The 25,869-nt window shown below is 44.8% G+C and overlaps 1 protein-coding gene across 2 annotated transcripts in view; it reads right to left on the bottom strand.

Moving 5' to 3' along the window:
• The window catches only part of wu:fb13g09 (multidrug resistance-associated protein 5), a 56,226-nt gene extending 31,304 nt beyond the window's left edge, over positions 1 to 24,922 (bottom strand). The window contains exons 1-10 of one of the 2 annotated variants that reach the window (XM_029725728.1): positions 24,652 to 24,922; positions 22,751 to 22,954; positions 20,495 to 20,650; positions 16,205 to 16,352; positions 12,454 to 12,687; positions 7,776 to 7,949; positions 6,427 to 6,574; positions 1,518 to 1,666; positions 1,237 to 1,344; positions 706 to 1,068 (exon numbers count right to left, since the gene is read on the bottom strand). In XM_029725728.1, coding sequence (XP_029581588.1) covers positions 706 to 1,068; positions 1,237 to 1,344; positions 1,518 to 1,666; positions 6,427 to 6,574; positions 7,776 to 7,949; positions 12,454 to 12,687; positions 16,205 to 16,352; positions 20,495 to 20,650; positions 22,751 to 22,944 — 1,674 coding nt within the window. In that variant the 5' untranslated portion in view covers positions 22,945 to 22,954; positions 24,652 to 24,922. Of the gene's footprint in view, positions 1 to 705; positions 1,069 to 1,236; positions 1,345 to 1,517; positions 1,667 to 6,426; positions 6,575 to 7,775; positions 7,950 to 12,453; positions 12,688 to 16,204; positions 16,353 to 20,494; positions 20,651 to 22,750; positions 22,955 to 23,238; positions 23,434 to 24,651 lie in introns of those variants that run through there. The other variant, XM_029725736.1, reaches the window with a different exon arrangement.
• Between the last annotated feature and the right edge of the window lie 947 nt (positions 24,923 to 25,869).

The raw sequence follows: 25,869 nt of genomic DNA, 5'->3' as shown, positions 1-25,869 counted from the left end.
CACCTCCAATTGACTCAACTGATGTCAATTAGCCTATCAGAAGCTTCTAAAGCCATGACATAATTTTCTGGAATTTTCCAAGCTGTGTAAAGTCACAGTCAACTTAGTGTATGATAACTTCTGACCCACTGGAATTGTGATACAGTGAATTATAAGTGAAATAATCTGTCTGCAAACAATTGTTGGAAAAATGACTTGTCATGCACAAAGTAGATGTCCTAACCGACTTGCCAAAACTATAGTTTGTTAACAAGAAATTTGTGGAGTGGTTGAAAAACTAGCTAAGTGTATGTAAACTTCCGACTTCAACTGTATATATTTTACATCAACAAATAACATTCAAGTCATTACATTTTCATATCTTATCAATATGAATGAAACCAATAAACACATTTACTAAATACATTTACTAAATACAATTTTCTAAAAATGTTTGAATACAATAACCTGTCCTCTGACTTCTTTGTTCCAATTGTATTCATAAAAAAACTAAAATTGCCAACCCCACTGCGTCCCCCCCCCCAGACCATGAACACCATGGCTTTAGTGTGTGTATGTGTATGCGGGTTTGCATGTGTGCGTGCATGCATATATTTGTCAATGTGCACAAGCATTTGTGTAGGCTTGTATGAATGTAAATCAGGGTTGTTTTGTGCATGAGTGAGTACACCTGTCTGATTGATGGTGCTTGTTTGAGCAGTTTACCTTCTTGACGCACAGGTCGATGCGATGTAGGGTTTTGTGCAGCGGTGGGCGGATGATGGAGCTCTGGGTAGAGGAGATGGTGCTCTGGGGGCTCTCCTGTTCCATGTGGGTAAGGAGACTCTGTCCGTTGGGACCCTCGTTGTGTCCCTTACCCTCTTCTGCTGTGATATACAAGCTCAGTTTCTCCTTGCGCAGTACTCGATGCATTCCACCCCTCTTGCACTGCTTCTTGGGGACGGGGGTGGCTTTGGCGGGAGCTTTGGCCTTCTCCCAGGCCAACGTGGCGTGCCGGAGCTCCACGGCGTTCATCGGGTCGTCCGTTTTGGCCAACACAACCTCTCGGTCCTCCATCAAGAAGAGTCTCTGTTGACATGACATACTGTATGATATATGATATACTGCATGATATATGGAGAAGATGAATTAATGAACATGTCTATTTTGAAGTGTTACGCTGACAACAGTCCATCCTGACTGAACACTACAATCATTCCCAATTCTGTACAACAATCTCGTCTGTCATTCATTTACCTGAAATCGGTTGACTGCCACAGAACCCTCTGATAATGCTCGTACAGCCAAGGGCGTGACTTTGAGGGCAAATGTCATAGAGTTAAAGACTGCAACAACGGTGAAGGCCTGAAGGGAGCAACATAGGGGGGAGTGGTCAAGTAAGTTCACATTTAGTGAAATTCCACATATTTAAAAGCTACTGGGGAGCTTTCTATTGAAACAAACAACAAAAGCTACTGGTAGATATTGAAGTCACTTGACTCTTGAAAAGCTAGTGACAGCTGAGGGGAGGGGTTTACCTGGGCAGCAGTGAGGTCATAACCCAGGGCCATGTGTAGAGTGAATGTGCAGACACTGGCGATCACCACAACGATGGGGGCCACGCCCACTGTGAGGCTCTGGACACAACCAGCCCTCTCCAGTATCCTCCTCTCCTCAGATCGCACCGCTGGGGGGGACAGAAAGAGAAAGTGGCAGAGAGAGAGTGAGCGACAGAGAGAGAAAGAGCGAGAGCGAGCGACAGAGAGAGAAAGAGCGAGAGCGAGCGACAGAGAGAGAAAGAGCGAGCAACAGAGAGAGAAAGAGCGAGCGACAGAGAGAGAAAGAGCGAGCGACAGAGAGAGAGCGACAGAGAGAGAGCGACAGAGAGAGAGCGACAGAGAGAGAGCGACAGAGAGAGAGCGACAGAGAGAGAGCGACAGAGAGAGAGCGACAGAGAGAGAGCGACAGAGAGAGAAAGAGCGAGCGACAGAGAGAGAGAAAGAGCGAGCGACAGAGAGAGAGAAAGAGCGAGAGAGAGAGCGACAGAGAGAGCGACAGAGAGAAAGAGCGAGAGAGAGAAAGAGAGAACGAGAGCGACAGAGAGACAGAGAGAGAACGAGAGCGACAGAGAGAGAAAGAGCGAGAGAGAGAGAAAGAGAGCGAGCGAGAGAGAGAGAGCGACAGAGAGAGAGCGACAGAGAGAGAGCGACAGAGAGAGAGCGACAGAGAGAGAGCGACAGAGAGAGAGCGACAGAGAGAGAGAGAAAGAGAGCGACAGAGAGAGAAAGAGAGCGAGAGCGAGAGAGAGCGACAGAGAGAGAAAGACAGCGAGAGAGAGAGCGACAGAGAGAGAAAGAGCGACAGAGAGCGACAGAGAGCGAGAGAGAGAGCGACAGAGAGAGAGCGACAGAGAGAGAAAGAGAGCGAGAGAGAGCGACAGAGAGCGACAGAGAGCGACAGAGAGCGACAGAGAGAGAGCAAGAGAGAGCGACAGAGAGAGAAAGAGCGAGCGACAGAGAGAGAAAGAGCGAGCGACAGAGAGAGAAAGAGCGAGCGACAGAGAGAGAAAGAGCGAGCGACAGAGAGAGAAAGAGCGAGAAAGAGCGAGCGACAGAGAGAAAGAGCGAGAGAGAGAGCGACAGAGAAAGAGCGAGAGAGAGAAAGAGAGAGAACGAGAGCGACAGAGAGAGAGAGAGCGAGCAAGAGAGAGAGAGAGAGAGCGACAGAGAGAGAGCGACAGAGAGAGAGAGCGACAGAGAGAGAGAGAAAGAGAGCGACAGAGAGAGAAAGAGAGCGAGAGAGCGACAGAGAGAGAAAGACAGCGAGAGAGAGAGAAAGACAGCGAGAGAGCGACAGAGAGAGAAAGAGAGCGAGAGAGAGCGACAGAGAGCGACAGAGAGCGACAGAGAGAGAGCAAGAGAGAGCAAGAGAGAGCAAGAGAGAGAAAGAGCGAGCGACAGAGAGAGAAAGAGCGAGCGACAGAGAGAGAAAGAGCGAGCGACAGAGAGAGAAAGAGCGAGCGACAGAGAGAGAAAGAGCGAGAAAGAGCGAGCGACAGAGAGAGCGACAGAGAGAGAAAGAGCGAGCGACAGAGAGAAAGAGCGAGAGAGAGAGCGACAGAGAAAGAGCGAGAGAGAGAAAGAGAGAGAACGAGAGCGACAGAGAGAGAGAGAGCGAGCGAGAGAGAGAGCGACAGAGAGAGAGAGCGACAGAGAGAGAGAGAAAGAGAGCGACAGAGAGAGAGAGAAAGAGAGCGACAGAGAGAGAGAGAAAGAGAGCGACAGAGAGAGAGAGAAAGAGAGCGACAGAGAGAGAGAGCGACAGAGAGAGAGAGAAAGAGAGCGACAGAGAGAGAAAGAGAGCGAGAGCGAGAGAGAGAGCGACAGAGAGAGTAAGACAGCGAGAGAGAGAGCGACAGAGAGCGACAGAGAGCGACAGAGAGCGACAGAGAGCGACAGAGAGAGAGCGAGAGAGAGCGAGAGAGAGCGAGAGAGAGCGAGAGCGACAGAGAGAGACAGAGAGCGACAGAGAGAGAGCGAGAGAGAGAGAGACAGAGAGACAGAGAGCGAGAGAGAGCGAGAGAGAGCGACAGAGAGAGAGCGACAGAGAGAGAAAGACAGCGAGAGAGAGCGACAGAGAGAGAAAGACAGCGAGAGAGAGCGACAGAGAGCGACAGAGAGCGACAGAGAGAGAGCGAGAGAGAGAGCGACAGAGAGAGAGCGACAGAGAGAGAAAGAGAGCGAGAGAGAGCGACAGAGAGAGAAAGAGAGCGAGAGAGAGCGACAGAGAGCGACAGAGAGCGACAGAGAGCGACAGAGAGAGAGCGAGAGAGAGCGAGAGAGAGCGAGAGAGAGCGAGAGCGACAGAGAGAGACAGAGAGCGACAGAGAGAGAGCGAGAGAGAGAGAGACAGAGAGACAGAGAGCGAGAGAGAGCGAGAGAGAGCGACAGAGAGAGAGCGACAGAGAGAGAGCGACAGAGAGAGAAAGACAGCGAGAGAGAGCGACAGAGAGAGAAAGACAGCGAGAGAGAGCGACAGAGAGCGACAGAGAGAGAGCGAGAGAGAGCGAGAGAGAGAGCGACAGAGAGAGAGTGACAGAGAGAGAAAGAGAGCGAGAGAGAGCGACAGAGAGAGAAAGAGAGCGAGAGAGAGCGACAGAGAGAGAAAGAGAGCGAGAGAGAGCGACAGAGAGAGAAAGAGAGCGAGAGAGAGCGACAGAGAGAGAAAGAGAGCGAGAGAGAGCGACAGAGAGAGAAAGAGAGCGAGAGAGAGCGACAGAGAGAAAGAGAGCGAGAGAGAGCGACAGAGAGAGAAAGAGAGCAAGAGAGAGCGACAGAGAGAAAGAGAGCGAGAGAGAAAGAGAGCGAGAAAGAGAGAAAGAGCGAGAGCGAGCGACAGACAGCGAGCGAGACAGAGAGACAGAGACAGCACAGACAGAAAATAGACAATGAGCTCTTGTTGTATTAAATCTGTCGAGTCTTTCAGGAAGTTAGGCCTGGGACTGTGCAGTTATATTCAGCCCCAAACAACATTAGAGAGTCACTTACAGTCATGGCCAGAAATAAGAGAGACAAGTTGGGCCTCGCGGCCATAAATGGTATGAAATTGACTTTTAAAATTGTGGGCCATTGGCAGTTGTCCAAGTCAAGTGGCTTGTCATCCATGATTGTGTACATCTTCCAAATGCATGTGTTGGCTGCTTCACTCAACAGTCCATTCAGTGCACTCTGGCTCCAAGCCAAGGTTCTTTTCTAACACAGCCAAGGTTACTACGTGCTCCAGGAAAGCTATAACATGACTGCTCTCCTCCTAAAACACATTAGATATTATTCTCCAGGGACTCACAGCAGTGTTGTTGGATTGCCTTTGTAGAAGCTGCTACATATGCCATGTACATTTTTATCAGCAGGTGGAATAGGGGCGTAATCTAACAACACTAACTGAAGAGAACGATATCACAACTCTTGATATGAAACACTCGATAGCCCTTAAGATGAATTTCCAATGAATGATCATAATAATGGGTATTATCACTATTATCCAAACAGACGACTGTTATGAGGATATGAGTCCAACCTGGCTAATTACAGTCATGGTTAAAAGCACCAAACGCTTCTTATCCACAATGTAAGGCAGAGCCTCGTGAGAAATGTCCCCCCTCCCTCTCTAATTCTTCAATCTCCTCTAAGTGGAACAACCCTCTGCAGGTCTTAGGTATCAAAGAGCATTAAACGCTTTTCAAATTAAACTTTGGGCGCAGTGATCCAATCAGGGCTTGTGTAATGTGGGAAGCCATGGAGGGAATCTGAGCCAATGGAACCTAACGGGAATGGAGTTGCCGGGTCAATTCCAGGGATGAATCTAATTTGAATTGATGATGATTGGAGGATTTGAACATATGGATTTCAGGTAACGGGTTGAATTTCCTGGACTGACTGGAATTGAAATAGAATTGGCCTAACAGAGAAGAAAATGTAAATAAAGTCAAATAAAGGAAGTACGAATTCGAGAGGCGCATTCTCAGCTGGAAATAATCACTCTAACCCAGACGCAAAAACAGGAACTGAGTATTATGATTTTTGCTGTGTCACTGGGCCAGTGCTGTAAAAATGATGACTGCTGAGTTACTGGCCCCCGTGCCATAAACATGATGACTGTAGAGTCACAAACATGATGACTTATCATGAGTTATCATGTTTATAGCTCGGGGCCAGTGACTCCGTGCCATAAACGTGATGACTGCCGAGTCACTGGCCCCGAGCTATAAACGTGATGACTGCCGAGTCACTGGCCCCGAGCTATAAACGTGATGACTTCCGAGTCACTGGCCCCGTGCCACAACATGATGACTGCCGAGTCACTGGCCCCGTGCCACAACATGATGACTGCCGAGTCACTGGCCCCGTGCCACAACATGATGACTACCGAGTCACTGGCCCCGTGCCACAACATGATGACTACCGAGTCACTGGCCCCGTGCCACAACATGATGACTACCGAGTCACTGGCCCCGTGCCACAACATGATGACTACCGAGTCACTGGCCCCGTGCCACAACATGATGACTACCGAGTCACTGGCCCCGTGCCACAACATGATGACTACCGAGTCACTGGCCCCGTGCCACAACATGATGACTACCGAGTCACTGGCCCCGTGCCACAACATGATGACTACCGAGTCACTGGCCCCGTGCCACAACATGATGACTACTGAGTCACTGGCCCCGTGCCATAACATGATGACTACTGAGTCACTGGCCCCGTGCCACAACATGATGACTGCCGAGTCACTGGCCCCGTGCTATAAACATAACTGCTGAGTCACTGGCCCCGTGCAAAAAACAATGGCTGTGGCCTGGTGTTTATCCTCACCAAGTGACCTGACCAGAAAAAAAACCCAATACAAGCCCAGTGTGTATGTGTGTGTGTGTTACCAAACACTCACTGTGGATGTTCTGAGCGAAAGCGTTTTCCAAGCAATACATCTTGATGAACTTGATACAGCCGAGGATCTCATTCATGAGCCTCACGCGCTGGTCAGTCACTAACACACACTTCTTACGGAAATACGCTGTGAGACGTGAAGCCAGAATCTGTCCCGGATAGAGAGAAGCAACAAAATAAGTAACAGAGGAGAAATGTGAGTGTCATAACAGGGAAATGAAGGCAGACACAGTCTACATCCCTATGTTTCCCCTAGTGCAATACTTTAGAACAGAACCCCATGGGCCCTGGTTAAAAGTAGTGCACTGTATAGGGAATAAGGTACCATTTGGGACGCAGACACATCCCTATTGCATCAGCTGTACGACAGGGTTACTGCAAGGAACAGGCTATAAACAGCTTCCACATCAAGGCAAAGGTCCCCAACAGGCAGGCTCAGACTGAAGCTAACTCAATTGAAAGACAAACAGCAGCAAAGTCGACAGGAGATTGGCAGGCGGAGAGTTTTGGGGAAGTTAAAGGGCAACTCCACCTCAATTTCATTATCTCCAGCACAATACCAGTGTCAACATGTGAAAACAGTGCATTTCTATGTTTTGTAGAAACAAATCAAGTTAAAAAAGTTTTACCCAATGACATCCTCAAAAGTTCAAACTTCATAAAAACAGTGATTTTCAAAACAGATTTGTGGTGACCTGAGGAGCAAGAAAATACCCTCCCGAGAAATCCGTTGCAGGTTTTGAAAATCACTGTTTTTTTAACCTACCCTGTGATGCCACAGAGAAGCCATTTTTAGGACCTTTTTTCTTATCTTTTTAACCACAGATCATAGAAGCAAGCTGTTTTCACACATGTAGACACTGGTTTACTGTTGGAGATGAAGAATATGAGATTGAAAAATGGCAGAATTGCCCTTTAACTTCCCCAAAACCCTTTTAAGGGGAATTAACAGGCTGTGTTGTAAAGGATAACGGTCTGTGAAGTGAAGGACGTTCACTTTAGTTCTACAGTTATGGGGAAATATGATGCTGTTCATCACTAATACTATAAACAGGAAAGACAATTCATGAACGACCTAAGTGCTGAGAATGAGATAAGTTCAAAGGAATCATACTCCAAGTAACACTGCTGTCAAAATAACGTTTACTTTCATAGTGTATTCTTTCTTCAGTAACTAAAGCTTTGTTCCTAAATAAATAAACTGTATGAAAAGGTAGCACTAAGATGCCTCTGAGTTAATGAAAGTGGAGTAACCTCCTTTAGACATCGGTTCACATTATTTCCTTAGTCGGCACTTTTCTTTATAAGGTGTCCATTCCTTTGTTAGGAGACATGTGGAGGACTTCCTACCATAGCAGGGTAGAAGAAGATGAAGATGGCTGATCCGACCAGTGCAGTGGGTCCCAGAAAGTAAGCGGTGTAGGACAGACCCAGGATGCCAACCAGCGGGCCCCCGGCCAGGAGACAGCCCACTGAGACTGCCTCGTATACCCGCTGGCCATCGCTAGAGCAGATGTTGATCAGCTGTAGGGAGGGACATTGACACAGAATGTTAGTGGACACAGTGAACAGACCATTTACTTCACAAGGACATAGTGAGTCAAAGAGAATGAAATTAACCCACAGAATCCTTAAATGCTGCAATGAGAATAAGCAACAATAGTAGCGCATGGACAAAGGGCTGAGACATTGGCACGACATTTGATTTTTTTAATTGTTTCAATCAAACTAATACAATGCAGTTATTTGTTATCTGAGATACACCTACAATGTAACCACTAGAAGTGCATTTCACTTTCAGAACTGAAGGCAATGTCTGTGGGGTAGGGTTGCACATTTTGGGGAATATTCAGAGGTGGAAACTTTCCGTGGGAATTAATGGGAATATATGTGAATTAAAGTAAATATATGCAAATTAATATTAATACCATTTAAATGTAGATGCTTTTTTGCATTGGTATATTTACCATATCATAGAGACAGAAACATAAACCTTTTACCTTATCATAAGTAGACATAATTGCAAATTATTAAATCCTTCCAACAGAAATAAAAAAAACTATTTAATAACGAATGTAACTTAAATTAAGTGAGTTGACTCTTCACATGGGATGATTTCACTGAACAACAAAAGGGAATATTGAATGATCCCCAATGATCCATTGCATCTTCCAAAAATGTTTTCAATGTACATCTGTAAAATGATAGTCTAGAAACTAAAGCTTTGGTTGTCTTCCTCTCAGGCTTCCATGTCTTGTCCCTGGACCTCCTCAATGTCCATCTCTTGAACATCAGAGTCTAAGGCCTCATCTTCACTGGTCACTTTCCAACCTTGTTGAGGATGGCTCGTTGTCAGGCTCAAAAAGCCTCAAATTTGCCCGGATGGCCAACAATATTTTAACTCTTGTATTGGTCAGCCTGTTGCGTGCTTTGGTGTGTGTGTTCCCAAACAAGGACCAGTTGCGCTCTGAGGCAGCTGATGTTAGTGAGATTTGGAGGATGATGGAGGCAACAGGGGAAAGAGCCTCAGATCCACAAAGTCCCTTCCACCAGGTGGTTGATGAGATATGCTGGCATGACTGCCATATTGCATCTCCACCCCAAAGCCCTTGCTTGGAAGTGTACTTTGCCAGACTGCCCAGAACCTTGCCCTTATCCAGGCAAAGGTGGCGAGACATGGTAGTGATGACACCATAGGCCTTGTTGAGCTCTGCACCAGACAGGATGCTCTTGCCAGCATACTCAGAGTGCAACATGTACGCTGCGACGTGTATGGGCTTCAGGCAGAAGTCTTCACACTTTTTTGATATATTTCAGAACTGCAGTTTCCTCTGCTTGGAGCAACAATGAAGTGGGCAGGGCAGTACGGATTTCATCTCTTACATTTGCAAGCAGAGTCTGAACATCAGACAGGATGGCATTGCCTCCCTCAATCTGTGCAATGGCTACTGCTATAGGTTTCAGGAGTTTCAGGCTGCTTACCACTCTCTCCCAAAATACATAATGCAGGAGGATCCTCTTGATGGGGCTGTCCATATCAGCAGACTGTGATATGGTCATTTCTTGGAGAGACTCCTTCCCCTCCAGGAGACTGTCAAACATGATGACAACACCACCCCAACGGGTGTTGCTGGACAGCTTCAATGTGGTGCTCTTATTCTTCTCACTTTGCTTGGTGAGGTAGATTGCTGCTATAACTTGATGACCCTTCACATACCTAACCATTTCCTTGGCTCTCTTGTAGAGTGCATCTTCAGTGCCATGATGTCCTTGATGAGCAGATTCAATGCATGAGCAGCACAGCCAATGGGTGTGATGTGAGGGTAGGACTCCTCCACTTTAGACCAAGCAGCCTTCATGTTGGCAGCATTGTCTGTCACCAGTGCAAATACCTTCTGTGGTCCAAGGTCATTGATGACTGCCTTCAGCTCATCTGCAATGTAGAGACTGGTGTGTCTGTTGTCCCTTGTGTCTGTGCTCTTGTAGAAAACTGGTTGAGGGGGGGAGATGATGTAGTTAATTATTCCTTGCCCACGAACATTTGACCACCCATCAGAGATGATTGCAATACAGTCTGCTTTCTCTATGATTTGCTTGAACTCTGTTGAACTCTGCATCCAGCAAATGAGTAGATAAAGCATGTCTGGTTGGAGGGGTGTATGCTGGGCGAAGAACATTCAGAAATCCCACAGGGGACCAGTACGGAGAAAAATGTATGAAATGTATGAAAAAATGTATGCATTCACTACTGTAAGTCGCTCTGGATAAGAGCGTCTGCTAAATGACTAAAAATGTAAATCTCTTCCAATACACATTGCCTGTGAGCATCAGAGGTGAACCAGTTGCATACACAGCTCGAGCAAGGCATTCATCAGCATTTCTCTGACTATGTTCCTCCACTGAGTCAAAGAAAACTTCTGATTCCAGGAGGACCATGAGCTGTTGCTATCGATAAGGTGTCTGATTCATCATTTTCACCTCGAATAGAAGTAGAGGGACCTTTGTCAGAGGTTGCTTGTTGTGAGGGAACTTTATGCACTTGGCCAGATGATTCTGCATCTTTGTAGCATTCTTCACATATGATTTGGGACAGTATTTGCAAACGTACACCGCTTTTCCTTCTACATTAGCTGCAATGAAATGTCTCCACACGTCAGATAGTGCCCGTGGCATTTTCCTGTAAAGATGAGAAAAATAAATTGTAAAAAATAATAAAAATACAATTCCATCTACAGATAAATAGTTCAGCAGTTAGATTAAACACATCCTTTGTAAGAAATGTTTTCAAATGAAACATGTATGGAAACAGGTGAATTAACACTCAGTTAGCAGGCTCAAGCAAGCTAAAACCCACATGGTAGCAAAAACTAACTAGCAGAAATTGTTAACAAGTTAGAAAGGATTTAAACACACTTTGCTGTAGACTACCATTTACTAGTTAACAAAAAATCATGTATGTCATATAAAATATATTCACCCCACCCAGTATTGTAATCAAAACTTACCAGAAAGCATGTAGTCCTTGGCTCAGACAATGTAGTAGTGTGGGCTCAAAAGCATCTCAGTGTGCAAGATCTTGAGAATCAGCTGTACATGTGATGGAAGAGTGCACTGGACATGTGATGGAAGAATGCACTGCACATGTGATGGAAGAATGCACTGTGCATGCAGAGGGTTGCAATTCCATTGAATTGGATATATACTGCTCAAAAAAATTAAAGGGAACACTTAAACAACACAATGTAACTCCAAGTCAATCACACTTTTGTGAAATCAAACTGTCCACTTAGGAAGCAACACTGATTGACAATAAATTTCACATGCTGTTGTGCAAATGGAATAGACAACAGGTGGAAATTATAGGCAATTAGAAAGCAGGTTCACACTGTGCACATGTGACAGACGTGACAGAGTCTGGAGACGCCGTGGAGAACGTTCTGCTGCCTGCAACATCCTCCAGCATGACCGGTTTGGCGGTGGGTCAGTCATGGTGTGGGGTGGCATTTCTTTGGGGGGCCGCACAGCCCTCCATGTGCTCGCCAGAGGTAGCCTGACTGCCATTAGGTACCGAGATGAGATCCTCAGACCCCTTGTGAGACCATATGCTGGTGCGGTTGGCCCTGGGTTCCTTCTAATGCAAGACAATGCTAGACCTCATGTGGCTGGAGTGTGTCAGCAGTTCCTGCAAGAGGAAGGCATTGATGCTATGGACTGGCCCGCCCGTTCCCCAGACCTGAATCCAATTGAGCACATCTGGGACATCATGTCTCGCTCCATCCACCAACGCCACGTTGCACCACAGACTGTCCAGGAGTTGGCGGATGCTTTAGTCCAGGTCTGGGAGGAGATCCCTCAGGAGACCATCCGCCACCTCATCAGGAGCATGCCCAGGCGTTGTAGGGAGGTTATACAGGCACGTGGAGGCCACACACACTACTGAGCCTCATTTTGACTTGTTTTAAGGACATTACATCAAAGTTGGATCAGCCTGTAGTGTGGTTTTCCACTTTCATTTTTTGAGTGTGACTCCAAATCCAGACCTCCATGGGTTGATACATTGGATTTCCATTGATTATTTTTGTGTGATTTTGTTGTCAGCACATTCAACTATGTAAAGAAAAAAGTATTTAATAAGATTATTTCATTCATTCAGATCTAGGATGTGTTATTTTAGTGTTCTCTTTATTTTTTTGAGCAGTGTAGTTTAACCAAAATATGCCACAAGATCTAGAATTGCCTTATGCGTATCACACAAAAAAAGGTTCACTGTTATAAGCTAACTTTTTTAATAAATTTAAGCAAAATTCCCCAAATTCCCGGGCTCAACTTCCCATGGAAAATTTCCGGAAATTTACCGAAAAGTTCTGACCCTTCGCAAACCTACTGTGGGGTAAGGGATTGATTTGGTCCACCATCACACAAACACCCTAGCCTGTCTGCAGATCTGTTTGGGACCAGGCATGACAATGACCATAGGAGTTGGCTATACTGCACAAACAGATCTGGGACCAGGCTAACAAACACTCACCTCTCCAGCACTGATGTCTTTGGTGCTGCGCAGGCGGAGGATCTTGTGGAAGGCGAATGTGAGCGCTGCACCCCGGAGGCGAGCGGCGGTGCGGTAGTTGACGGCCCACATGAGCGCCAGCGACCAGGAACGCATCAGCTCCATCAGGAAGATCCCTGCCACTAGGGAGAGGCCGTAGGGCAGCCAGGCCTCCGCACTCTGAGAATACTCCAGCAGGGCACGCACCAGGAGAGCCTGGGAATGGGAATGAGGTGGGAAAGGGAGAGGTAAGAAAGGAAGCGTAGAAGAGGGAGAGGAAGGAGGAGAGGAATGAAGTGTATGCAGAAAGAGGAACATTCCGATCCAGAGTAGAGATATACAATAAGGTAATTGAGGAAGACAGTGAACTGGAGACTTTGGAAGGACAATGGGAAAGATAGGCACCATATAATGTCATCATTTAAGACTGTGCCTATCTTTCCCTTTCATTTGGGATTGAGGCATACGGATCTACACTGGATCTACAGTGCATTCGGAAAGTAATCAGACCTAGATGACTTTATCCACATTTTGTTACGTTACAACCTTATTCTAAAATGGATTAAATAAAAATCAATCTACACACAATACCCCATAATGACAAAGCGAAATGTTATTTTGAAAGTGTATTAAAAAATAAAAACAGAAATGCCTTATTTGCATAACTATTCAGACCCTTTGCTCTGAGACTCGAAATTGAGCTCAGGTGCATCCTGTTCCCATTGATCATCCTTGAGATGTTTCGACAACTTGATTGGAGTCCACCTATTGTAAATTCAATTGATTGGACATGATTTGGAAAGGCACACACCTGTCTATATAAGGTCCCACAGTTGAAATTGCATTTCAGAGCAAAAACGAAGCCGTGAGGTCAAAGAGCTCTGAGACAGGATTGTGTCAAGGAACAGATCTGGGAAAGGGTACCAAAGAATGTCTGCAGCATTGAAGGTCCCCAACAACACAGCGACCTCCATGAGAAACAAGATTCTCTGGTCTGATGCAACCAAGATTGAACTATTTGGCCTGAATGCCAAGGGTCACGTCTGGAGGAAACATGGCACCGTCCCTACTGTGAAGCATGGTGGTGGCAGCATCATGCTGTGGGGATGTTTTTCAGCGGCAGGGAGACTAGTCAGGATTGAAGGAAAGATGAACAGAGCAAAGCACAGAGATCCTTCATGAAAACCTGCTTCAGAGTACTCAGGACCTCAGACTGGGGAGGAAGTTCACCTTCCAACAGGACAACAACCCTAAGCACACATCCAAGACAGCGCAGAAGTGTCCGAATGTCCTTGAGTGACCCAGCCAGAGACGGACTAGAACCCGATCTAACATCTCTGGAGAAACCTGAAAATAGCTGTGCAGCGACGTTTCCTATCCAACCTGACAGAGTTTGAGAGGATCTGCAGAGAAGAATGGGAGAAATAATGGTGTGCCAAGCTTGTAGCATCATACCCAAGAAGACTCGAGGCTGTAATCCCTGCCAAAGGTGCTTCAACAAAGTACTGAGTAAAGGGTCTAAATACTTATATAAATTTGAATACAAAAAAAAGTTATCAATTTTAGAATAAGACTGTAACGTAAAAAATGTGGAAAAAGTCAAGGGGTCTGAATACTTTCGAATGCACCGTACATCATAACTGACTGGGGTCATGAACTCATCTCAACATTAGACCACTCAAGGTCTGAAAATGTGCAGGCGTCCAAAATCGTAATTACAGTAAGATTATCAGTGCTACTATAGTTCAATCTATGCCAAATAAATCTGTACAGTAGGCTTACATAGCACCCAGGCAGGAATGTGAGACAAATGATTCATTGTGTAACTTGTAATTACAGTTAATAATTAGTCAAATGAGGAAAGCTGCTAGCATGTACAGTAGCATGCCACACATAGACCTAGCATGACATCCATATAAACAGCCAGAGGTGTTGGAAACAATACAGCCACTCAATATCTCATTTGATGAACTCCGAATTTAATTGCCTTTCATCTTAAATTGTGTTTAATATGACTGCAATAAGCGCCCGCATTGTGGTGCAATATCAGCACAAATGTGTACTAATTTGGGGTATTTTAGGTAGGAGGGGGAAATGAAGTCCGAAGTGTGGCAGCTGGAAAAGAACAGCCTATTTCTGGGACAAAGTGTAACCGTGGTACCAATGGCTAATCTGGAGGATTAATATGGGTTTCACCATCTAAAGCCTTCTAATCTTCTGGTATGTTTTCATTTCAATTTTCAGACCAGCGTGAAATTGGATGAAGTGCTTTTTTAAGCAGTTAGAGCTAGGGTACGTCCCGAATGGCAATCTATTCCCTGTAGAGCAGCGGTCCCCACCACCGGGCCGCACGGAAAGGATAAATCATAATTTTTTAAAATCGGTAATATAAAAGAATAATTATATACAATTATGGGCTATTTGTGCAGTAATTACATTGACCTTGGTGCAGTCTGTTGGTCCTTTTCTCACCACTCTAATATCTCTGTCACGCCCACAATAGTTGACAGTTTTTGAATGAGTAATGCTCGCGCTGCGAGTTCATCACAGTCTGCGTGAGCTGGGTTGCCCGCCAACTTTTTACTAGCTAGCTACATTAGCTGACATGAATATAAACAAATAAACGTCGCTGGAGAGAGTGTTTGAGTTACGAGAGCTGCTGCAGAGATTTCTTTCAGAAAAAAAGTCACCACTGGCAGCACATTTCATAGACGAGGAATGGGTCGCAAAACTCGCTTACCTGTGCGACATGTTCAACAAACTCAATCTGTCACTTCAGGGGAAAATGACAACTGTCATTAAGTTGGTAGATAAAGTGGCTGCATTCAAAGCCAAACTGGAACTGTGGGGATGGCGAGTGGACAGGGGCATTTTTGACATGTTCCAAACATTAGCAGGGATTTTGGGAGACTTGAGACTGGGCCGTCTTTCTCCCTGCTGGTGCACGGTCACCTAGCTTCGCTGTCAACGGAGCTCGAGCGTTACTTCCCAACCGCCAAAGACCCACGAAGTGTTAAGGAATGGATCCTCGACCCATTTGTGAAGGTCCCAGGTGAATTGTCCATGTCCGTGCAGGAAGAAGATCAACTCCTTGAGGTTGCAAATGACGGTGGCCTAAGTATGTTTGAGAATTTCATCTATGCCGACCTTCCGGATTAAAATTATGTCTGAATATCCTGAGATAGCCACAAAAGCACTGAAAGCGTTGCTTCCATTTCCAACATCCTAATCTCTGCGCAACAGGGTTTTCCGCAATGACGGCAACAAAAACGAAATTACGGAGTAGACCATCACCCCTAGATGGGACTGTCTTGTTGCCGGGAAACAAGTTCAGGACTCCCATTGATTCAGCGTCATGGTGAGTTGCAATGTTTTTATTATATGATTATTAGAGAAAAATATGCACTTTATGTTTTTATAATGTCACAGACCTACTTAAACTAAAATGTTATGAAAAAGCAGCTATGCTAAACTTGTAGGCCTAATCGATATCCCACAGCCGGTCCTGGAAAATATTGTCTATATGAGAACGGTCCATGGTGTAATGGGGACCGCTGCTGTAACATGCACTACTTTTGACCAGAGTCCTACAGGCCCTGGTCAAAAGTAGAGCACTTCATAGGGAATGGGACTTTATGTGTGAACACATCCCCAGTCTCTGAGCCAGTATGCAGGCAGATTGAGGGCTGCAGCAGAAGACAAAGAAAGTAGGAGGTATTTGGAGTGTACTTACAGGCCCAACAAAGCCAGTGACCATGGTGATGAGGAGAGAGAAGATGGCAACCAGCATGCGGGTCTGGCAGAACCTCCAGAAGACGCGAGACAGTGATGCCCCGTCTTTCCCCTTCTGTTTCAGCTCATCATGCCACAGGTTCTCCAGTCTGACCATGGGGGGAAGAAAGAAAGAGAAAGAGAGACAGAGAGAGAGAGAGAGACAGAGACAGAGACAGAGAGAGAGATATGAAACTTGAGACCATGGCAATAGGATCTGATTAGCCTTCACCCAGTTCTAACCTTTTCCTATTCAAGGGATGGCAAAAACACCTGGGCCTCATTTATAACTGTTACCTAAATTTTACACTAAATAAATTAGCCATTTGTGCAAAGATTGTGCACACACAAAAATATTGCAATTTATAAACTTGGCGCACGCCATACATTTTATTGTATTTATTTAACTAGGCAAGACGGTCCCATCTAGGGGTGATGCATGCTTCTGATATAAATCAGACATTGTAAAACTGCGTGCACGTGAAAGAGCATTATAACGCCGCCTGAAAAACGCCCATCATTCACCTTTTATGGTGACAATAACACCCTTATTTGCTGTATACATTGGAAGTATTGGAATTAGGCCAAGACAGTATGTAAAGGAAATAGCAACGGCCAACTTGATCAAGTGTCTCTGGAGGTGCAGCATGTTCTTTTGCAGTGACATTTGCCGTCTGACCATTTTTGAAAGAGAAAAACTATTGCAAATGGTTGTGGACCTGTAAACCGATCGTTTGAATTCAATACCATTGTGCATTTACCTTTTCCCAAACCTAAATACGCTGCACTGCCCGCGAATTCTGAAACATTCTGATGAAAACACTTTTTTTGGGGGTCGTTTTTTGTTGTTGAATTGAACCTTCATTTTACTAGGCAAGTCAGTTAAGAACACATTCTTATTTACAATGACGGCCTACAGTAGGCCTACTTAGTGGTGGCCTAAACACGTCAATGCAGAAGATCAACTGTCTGTTCACCTGTATGTTATAAACAGCGCTTCATTTCAGAGCAATAACAGCCTTATAATTATAATCTAATAGACCCAATTAAATGAGATGTGCATGGTAATTTGTTGTATGGCTACTTCGGGAATATGAATTCATCATGGCCAGAATAGGTGAGGAACTTATTTTGCAATGGTTATGATTATTGTACTATGTTTAGAAATGAAATATTATAAATGAAATGCTCAGTAGCCCAATCTTTTGGCTACCATCGCTAAATGACATCTCAGTGATGTTGAATGAGGGATCTCAAAGGAGCATAGGGTGTTTAAGGGGTGTGAATGTGTGTTAGGTGTGAATGTGTCTCAGTCACCAGATCTTAATCCAATTGAACACTCATGGGAGATTCCGGAGCAGCACCTGAGACAGGGTTTTCCACCACAATCAACAAAACACCAAATGATGGAATTTCTCGTGGAAGAATTGTCACGACCTTCAAATAGAGGTCCAGATACATAGAATCTTTACCAAGGCACATTGAAACTGTTTTGGCGGCTTATGGTAGCCCAACGCCCTATGAAGAGACAAGGTTGGGGTTTCCTTTATTTTGGCAGTTACAGTGCATTTGGAAAGTATTTAGACCTCTTAACTTTTTCCACATTTTGTTACGTTACAGCCTCTAAATCATTTTCCCCCCCTCATCAATCTACATACAATACCCCATAACGACAAAGCAAAAACATGTTTTTAGAAACCCTAAAAAAAGTAAATATTACATTTACATAAGTATTCAGACCCTTTACTCAGTACTTTGTTGAAGCACCTTTGGCAGCGATTACATCCTTGAGTCTTCTTGGGTATGACATTACAAAAGCTTGGCACACCTTTATTTTTGGAGTTTCTCCCATTGTTCTCTGCAGATTCTCTCAAGCTCTGTCAGGTTGGATGGGGAGCGTCAGAGTGACCATCGGGTTCTTGGTCACCTCCCTGACCAAGGTCCTTCTTCCCCGATTGCTCAGTTTGGCCAAGCGGCTAGCTCTAGGAAAAGTATTGGTGGTTCCAAGCTTCTTCCATTTAAGAATGATGGCCACTGTGTTTTTGGGGACCTTCAATGCTGCAGACATTTTTTGGTACCCTTCCCCAGATCTGTACCCCAACACAATCCTGTCTCGGAGCTCTATGGACAATTCCTTCGACCTCATGGCTTGGTTTTAGCTCTGACATGCACTGTCAACTGTGGGACCTTATATAGACAGATTCCAATCAAGTTGTAGAAACATCAAGGATGATCAATGGAAACAGGATGCCCATGAGCTTAATTTCGAGTCGCATAGCAAAGGGTCTGAATACGTATATAAAATAAAACAATTTTTTATACAACTGCAAAAAAATTCTCAACCTGTTTTCACTTTGTCATTATGGGGTATTGTGTGTAGATTGATCAGGATATATATTTTTTTTAATCCATTTTAGAATAAGGCTGTAACGTAACAAAATGTGGAAAAAGTCAAGGGATCTGAACACTTTCCGAATGCACTATCTGTACATCTTTCCAAATTAGTATGCACTCTGCAGACAGATGAAGGTGATAGATCAGCTAATATTAAGTTGATGGTGATGGAAATTAGCATTGAGGACAAAATTATTATCTTTGGAAAAATGCATAATTCATACCAGTATTTTACACTAAATAGACTAATTTAACATTGTGGGTCAGATTAACCACAGCAACGGCCAACGAGCCCAATGGAGATGAGAATGGATGGCACGTAGGATAAAAGTTGCGTGAGCATTACGCGCAAGCATGTTAAATATGTGGTGTGTAAATTCTCCATAAAGAGAGAAATGCCTTGTCTTAATGTATCATTCCTAATGGCTGGAAAAAGAGAAGGATAGAGCAGGTGCCACATCTAATTGATGTGTTAATGAGTTTATTAAAAACATTACAGAGATACAAAGTGCACTAACCCGTGCACATTCTCCCGTGGGCAGATAATTAAAACTTTAATTCACATTTACCTCCGAGCTGAGTGAGAAATTACAATTAACAGTATAGCTACACTAACCCGTCTATGCAGAGAGAGGTTTGCAGGAAATGAAACATTCAAAGCTTAGTGTAAATATATAATCATTGGAGTTTTTGGTTTGAATTGATATCAATGTTCAAAACACCAAGCAGTTTGACTTAGAGAGAAGCCTTTCAAGCCTGTATACAAGCAAAATAAATCCCGTCCAAATAAATCTATAAAACACCTTTCACTTGTCTTAATAAAACTGAAAGTAATAAAATAAAAAAAGTCGGTGCTGCAAAATGTAGGCCTAATAGCAACACTTTGTACTGGCTAGCCTTAGGAAAAACATGCCTAAGAAAACAAATGTGGTGACTGAATGCAGTTAGGGGCTAGTCTGCTAGCGTTTCATGAATAGCACCTTCTTTTGGCACTCAAGTGTCAACTCTCCCAGGGGGCTTTCTGGCTCCTCTCCCATCCCCCTCTTTGGTAGTTGCGTTACGTAACTGTTCTAGCCATGTAAACACAAACTTAAACCCTCCACTCTACCTCTTTTTCTCAGACGTGGCACAAGCATATCATTGTGTCTGTTTTCTGGGCCACGTTTGGACCCAGGCCAGGGACATACTGCGAGCTCTTCTCATGCCTCTCTCCCCTGTAGTCCCCTATAGCATGTTATAAGCCTAGCTGACAGGAATTTCTGCTTTTGATCAAAATGTGGAAGTCATTTAAGATGAGTCACAAATGATCCACCATTTAATGTCCTTCTTGTGTTCATTCATTCATTCATGAATGACAGATTCACCTCCATAAGGGTGAGGACATAAAGGATTGCTTGAGATGCTGTTTAGGCAGCCGCACTGAGGCGAGGACGAGGGATAATGACATAACTGTTCTCTCTGTAGGCAAGACTGAGCGAGGCTAGTCCTGGCTAACTCTCTAACACACTAATCTCTAATCCTAGGCTATTAATACCACCCTCCCTAACTGCCATCTCTCTAGATGGTGAAGTGACAAGGTGTTCATCAAATCTGGCAATCAACCTCTGTGGAGGGTGACTCTGGGAAATCCCACAAACGGCAAATGTGGAGGTCCACTGAGATAACCTTGAGAAACCTTGGCTGCACTACTGTTTTCTGGTTTAACTCGCACAGGGGCAGGAAAAGTGATTCATCAAATATTTGTTGAAGGAGAAAACATTGGGTTTCTGATAAGATACAAAATAATAACCCTGTTGAACCTATGGAGACTCAATGGACCATAGGGTGCTTGGGGATTGATGTTTGACAATAGCCTCACCTCTGACCGTTGAATTCAGAGGCCTCGTGGCAGGATAGGCCCCATACATCATCTATGGAGAGGCTGGATGTCTTGTGGGCCCTCCGTGCGAGTGGGGTGAGCCAGTGCAGAGTCATGAAGGAGAAGAGGCCAGCATTGTCGACTGGGTGCTGGTGCCTGCGAGAAAGACAGGAGCAGAAAAGAATGGACTGAATGAAAATCTAGGCATCATCTGGGTGCTTGGTGGAGAGATAGAGCGAGAGAGAGAACATGCTGGCCCCTGAGAGAAAAGAAAAGAGCCCCTGAGCCTTCACTTTGACTGGGGAAAGATGAATCATGAACCACCGTTGTTTGAACAGCAGTTTGCAGGCACTTCATAGAAATCTTGGGGAGCTGTGAAAAAAGTTCAGGGACAGTTTATCAGTCAGTGTGCGTTCAAACACAGAGCCCTCTGTTAGCGGGGGATAAGTCAATTCCCTTATCATGGCCTCCTGCTGCTCGCTTGAAACAGGAAGACTATAGTTGAGTCCCAAATGGCAACCTATTCCCTTCATAGTGCACTTATTTTGACCAGGGCCTATACTACTGCACTATGAAGGGAATTGAGTGCCATTTGGGATGCAGCCATGTACCCTATACACTCACAACTCAGCAGGGCACACTGTCTCATGTTAACATTGCAGGATCTTTGACGATTAGTAAAGGCCCTAAAACAGCGGTTCCCAAACTAGGGGTCGCAACCCCATGTGGGGTTGCCTGAAATGAAAATGGGGTCGCGGGAGAATTTCCAAAATCCTGAAAAATATATACAAAAATAAATATATTATAATATCGTCTTTGTATCTCAGAATCATTGTAAAAATCGAAATGAAAATTATTCAAATCTAAAAGATAAAATTCAACCAGAGAGCTCCCTTAGATCATGGGAAAAGGCCTCACTTGACTGTTGCACTTGAATCATTCCCACGGTGAATGGCTAGGCCTGTTACGCTATGAAACATAAGGTGAATGCACCAATTTGTAAGTCGCTCTGGATAAGAGAGTCTGCTAAATGACGTAAATGTAAATGAAACCACACACTATTGCAGAGAATGTGTCTCCCTCTGCCATATGGACACATTGTATGATACACCGAAAGCAACTGGTGGCAAGAGAGCGGGGCACAGAACTCTGAGATACTGTATACTGCAGCAGGTAACTTCGATTGTAAACTACCACATCCACTGAGCGAACGCCTGTTTGCAAAGCTATGTGGAGATATGATATCAGAGCATGACAACGTTCTATTTCACACTGAGGCTTTATGGTTATCGAGGGGGAGTGTTGGAAAGATTTTTTTGCTTTGAGAGAGGAACTGTTGTGTCTCCTTGCCTACGTAACAGACATATTTGGGAAACTGAACGCAAGCATGCAGGGGAAATACAAAAACATTCTACAGACAAGTGACCGAATCAGTGGAAATAATTCTTATTGGACAGAGTCTTTCAAAAGTGAACCATGCCCCCTTCCCTTGGCTGTGCATGTTTCTAACAGAAAACAGCATCTATAAGTGTCCCACACAAGGGACGACTGCTCACCTCCAATGCTTGGAAGAGCACTTTGATACCTACTTCCCAATCCGTTTGACTGTGATTCTGGCTCAGTTGCGATGCCGGTGAGTGAAATTTAAACGAATGCATTCATGGGTCACTACAGAGGAGTTTTGGTTACTGACTCAAAGGGAATAGCCTGCTGTCTCCCTCTGAGCATTACGGTTGCGTTCAAAACTGGGAAACTAGGAACTCGTCCGGGTTAGGGAGGGTTTGGCCGGCCGGAATGTCCTTGTCCCATCGCGCTGTGGTGACTCCTTGTGGCGGGCCGGGTGCGGCTGGCTTCCGGGTTAAGCGAGCAGTGTGTCAAGAAGCAGTGCGGCTTGGTTGGGTTGTGTTTCAGAGGACGCATGGCTCTCGTCCTTCGCCTCTCCCGAGTCCGTACGGGAGTTGCAGTGATGGGACAAGACTAACTACCAATTGGATATTACGAAATTGGGGGAGAAAAAGGGGTAAAAGTACCCCCAAAAAATATATATATATATATTTTATGAGATGGTGAGTTAAGACAGTCAGACGCTAGAATGTTTTTCAATTGACTGTCATAGCCCCAAATAAAAAAAATAAACATTGTCTGTTAATTACATCATTTTTCACATGGTGGAGGTCGCAAGAATTTTCAAATATCAAAATGGGGTCGTGGGCCCAAAAGGTTTGGGAACCCCTGGCCTAAAAAGAGTGTGCTTACTTGTGCGTTATCCTGAAGGGCTTCAGTATCTGCAGGCTGTGACGATAGCGGCCAGCCCTCTGCCTGGGACTGGTCCACGGCACCACCTCCCTCTGGCCTTCCTCTTCATCGGGGTCGGGTAAGGTTGGGGTTGCGGGGGAGGTCAGGGGCAAGCCCTCCACCCGGCCAACTGCCTCCAGAGCATCAGGGAACATGGCTGACCTTCTGTAGAGGGGAAAATGCAAACACAAAAGTTAGTTGATATGTAAAAGTGTTTGAACTGACCCTTTCTGTGAGAAACCTGGGTTAGAGTTAGTTTGAGTGCAGTGATTTCAAGCACTTGAGTTGAAAAGTCATCATAGCAAATAATGGGCCATTTTCAATTCATACATTTCAGTTCACTCTTTGAATTAGATCAAATCTTGATGGGAACCCTTTCTATCCATCTATTGTCTAACCACCTCTCTTCTGAACCCCATTAGAGAAGTCTATTTGTTTTGCTGACTCACCTGTGGAGACCTGGTATGGCTGAAAAGCACCTTGCTCATGTTACAATATTGCTTCCGGCCCACTCCATGTTGAAAACTAGGCTTGAACCAGAGACCCTCTGAACACATCAACAACAGGCTCCCATGAATCATCGTTACCTATGGCTCCACAAAAGCTGCGGCCCTTGCAGGGCAAGAGAAACAACTACTTCAGGGTCTCAGGCGGAGTGACGTCACCGATCTGAACGCTATCTAGCGAGCCATTTCACACCAGTTACACTCAGGTTGTGCCCCCCACAGCCACCAACATGAAGTGCTTATCTATTTAAAGACGGCCCAAGGGTTTGGGAAACGTTGAGAGGAGGGAGGATATTTGAGCCGCTTGTGTGTTCGCACAGCGTCAGTGATCCTTCTATGGCAAAGCTCCACGATAAGGTCACTCAGAGTACGTATGTTGCAGATCGACCTTGGCCAGGGAAAGGGCACAAATGTGGACTGAGACCAAAGGTTTATTTAAGAATGTATTTATTGACACAGACATGCTGACAATAAAGTTTAGCAAGGAAAAGCGGCCATAGGTCTACTACACCCAATGGGTCAGACACACACAGTAAAGTAGCATGTTGTAAGAGTCAGTTACAGTTCTATGTACGTCAGACAGATCGTATCGATATATGCGCTGAGAAGTAGCACTGGAAGAGTCCGTGTCTGTAGCATGAGAACTGCAGAGAAGTGAGACGTTTCACTTGACATACGCGAGAAAGATCACACTGATTTTTTTCCCCTTCCAACCTTTATCACGTGGCCCCTTCATCATGTGAAGTTTGTCACCAGGCTGATAACTTTGCAGAACCAGCTGCTGTAGCAGAGACCGGGCCTAAATAATTACTAAACAGGCACCGTCAAGGAAACAGCCCCTGGACTGCCCAAACGTGTTGATCAGGTTTATATCTGTTATACAATTCCCTAATGTCAAAGTCCTGACTCATTGTGCTGCAGAGCTAACTATAGGATGGGTTAGTGCATGAACCCAATAGTCCACTAAAAACATGAACTCAGCGAACGATAAAAGGACAACAAAACAAATATATAGAATGATGCCTAAGCAGAATAATATTAACTCAAGTTATATTGTAGACTGTACTTTTAATTGACCCACGTTAAAAGGATGTGACCAGAGCATAAGCAAACGAAACATTTTTGTTAACCCTACATTCATACTGCCCTGTTTGCTGGCAATGTCAAGTCCAAATAAATGAGAGGTCATTCAGTACAACATCTATTTTGTCTGGAAAACATTATGCATTGATGTAATTAGAAAATGGTATATGATTTGTAACAACCACAATCACCAACATCCTTCACAATCATCATCTCCAGTGAAACATTGTAAAAAGTTGTCAACATCTACATTATTCTGTGTAAGAAACTTACATGTGCAAGTCTGCAGTCTGCCCCTCAGTTGTCCCCCAGCGGTGCAGCTCTCAAATCTAATGTTTATGAATATTGGTTGAGGTATGGTCATTGGGTTTGATACCACTTTCGAAGGTTGCATCTAATTTTCTCTTAATAAAATACATAGGCAACACTTCTATAACATCAACTTGAAAATAATTAAAAGCCATGTCCCACAGAATGTTTCTTGCTAGTTGTGTTACCACTTTTTCCGGACCTGTCTGATGAGTTCTCAACTCAGCTTTTCTGCCACTCGGTGCATACGGAATTCCCGAGATCCACCTGACGTCATCGCTGCTCAACCAACCGTAGCCTCGCTTGCATCGTCGCCGTAGCAACGTGAATGGTGACTACAAGAAAGCCACGTGGTGATCTCCAGCAGGGCGCGCGAACAGCTTACGTTTCTCTGTCTATATTTGGCTATGGAGAGAAGGTAAACAGCAGTCCAGCCAAGGAGCTGAGTTGTGTGCTCATTGACGGTTAGTTGGGTTGGGTGCATGTGATTTCCAAGGAAGAACATTGACAGAATAATCGTCTAGATAATATGGTGGTTTTAAGCATGCCTGCATTGCATCATGAATGGATGCAAGCTCCCTAAATAAAATAAGGAATATTGTGCTCTGTTGTTAAGATGCACTGATTCCTTATGAAAAACACGTGGTTGAGAGGCCTATGTAATTTCGTGTCGTCCGGCGTAGGTGTCAAAATCAATCTATTTTGCACAATGTATTTCAATAAACTATTGAAAGGAACTTTGAAAAATAATTTGGTGGGTGCTTATGTTTGTCCAATTTCACACATGTAAAAGTGTGTATTGCATGTGTAAATTGGAAATGTGTTTCTTTACATAATCCAACTCTCCCGAAACACCCTCGGGAGAGTGGAATCACAGCTGGGGTCTGCAATTATTAATGGTGACCATGGAGCAATTAGGACAGATTTTTCACCTTGTCAGCTCGGGGACTGGCACTAGCGACCATTCAGTTACTAGGTTCTAACCACCAGGCTACCTGCCACCCTGTGTTTGTGTGTATAGGAACTGGTGCCGAGGGTAGTCATTAGCATTCTTACAGCTGGTATAATGGCCAGGCAGTAGCTCTTAGTAGGGATGTCTGCACAGGCTTTGTTTAGCCAGCTGACAGGGGAGTGGGTGGGTTATATATTTTGCAACTGAATAGTCAGTCGGCCCCTGGCAAG

The sequence above is a fragment of the Salmo trutta genome, chromosome 3 (genome assembly GCF_901001165.1).
Source record: "Salmo trutta chromosome 3, fSalTru1.1, whole genome shotgun sequence".
NCBI lineage: Eukaryota > Metazoa > Chordata > Actinopteri > Salmoniformes > Salmonidae > Salmo > Salmo trutta.
Note: the sequence above shows the minus strand (reverse complement) of the source record. Positions and strands in the feature narration are given on the sequence as shown.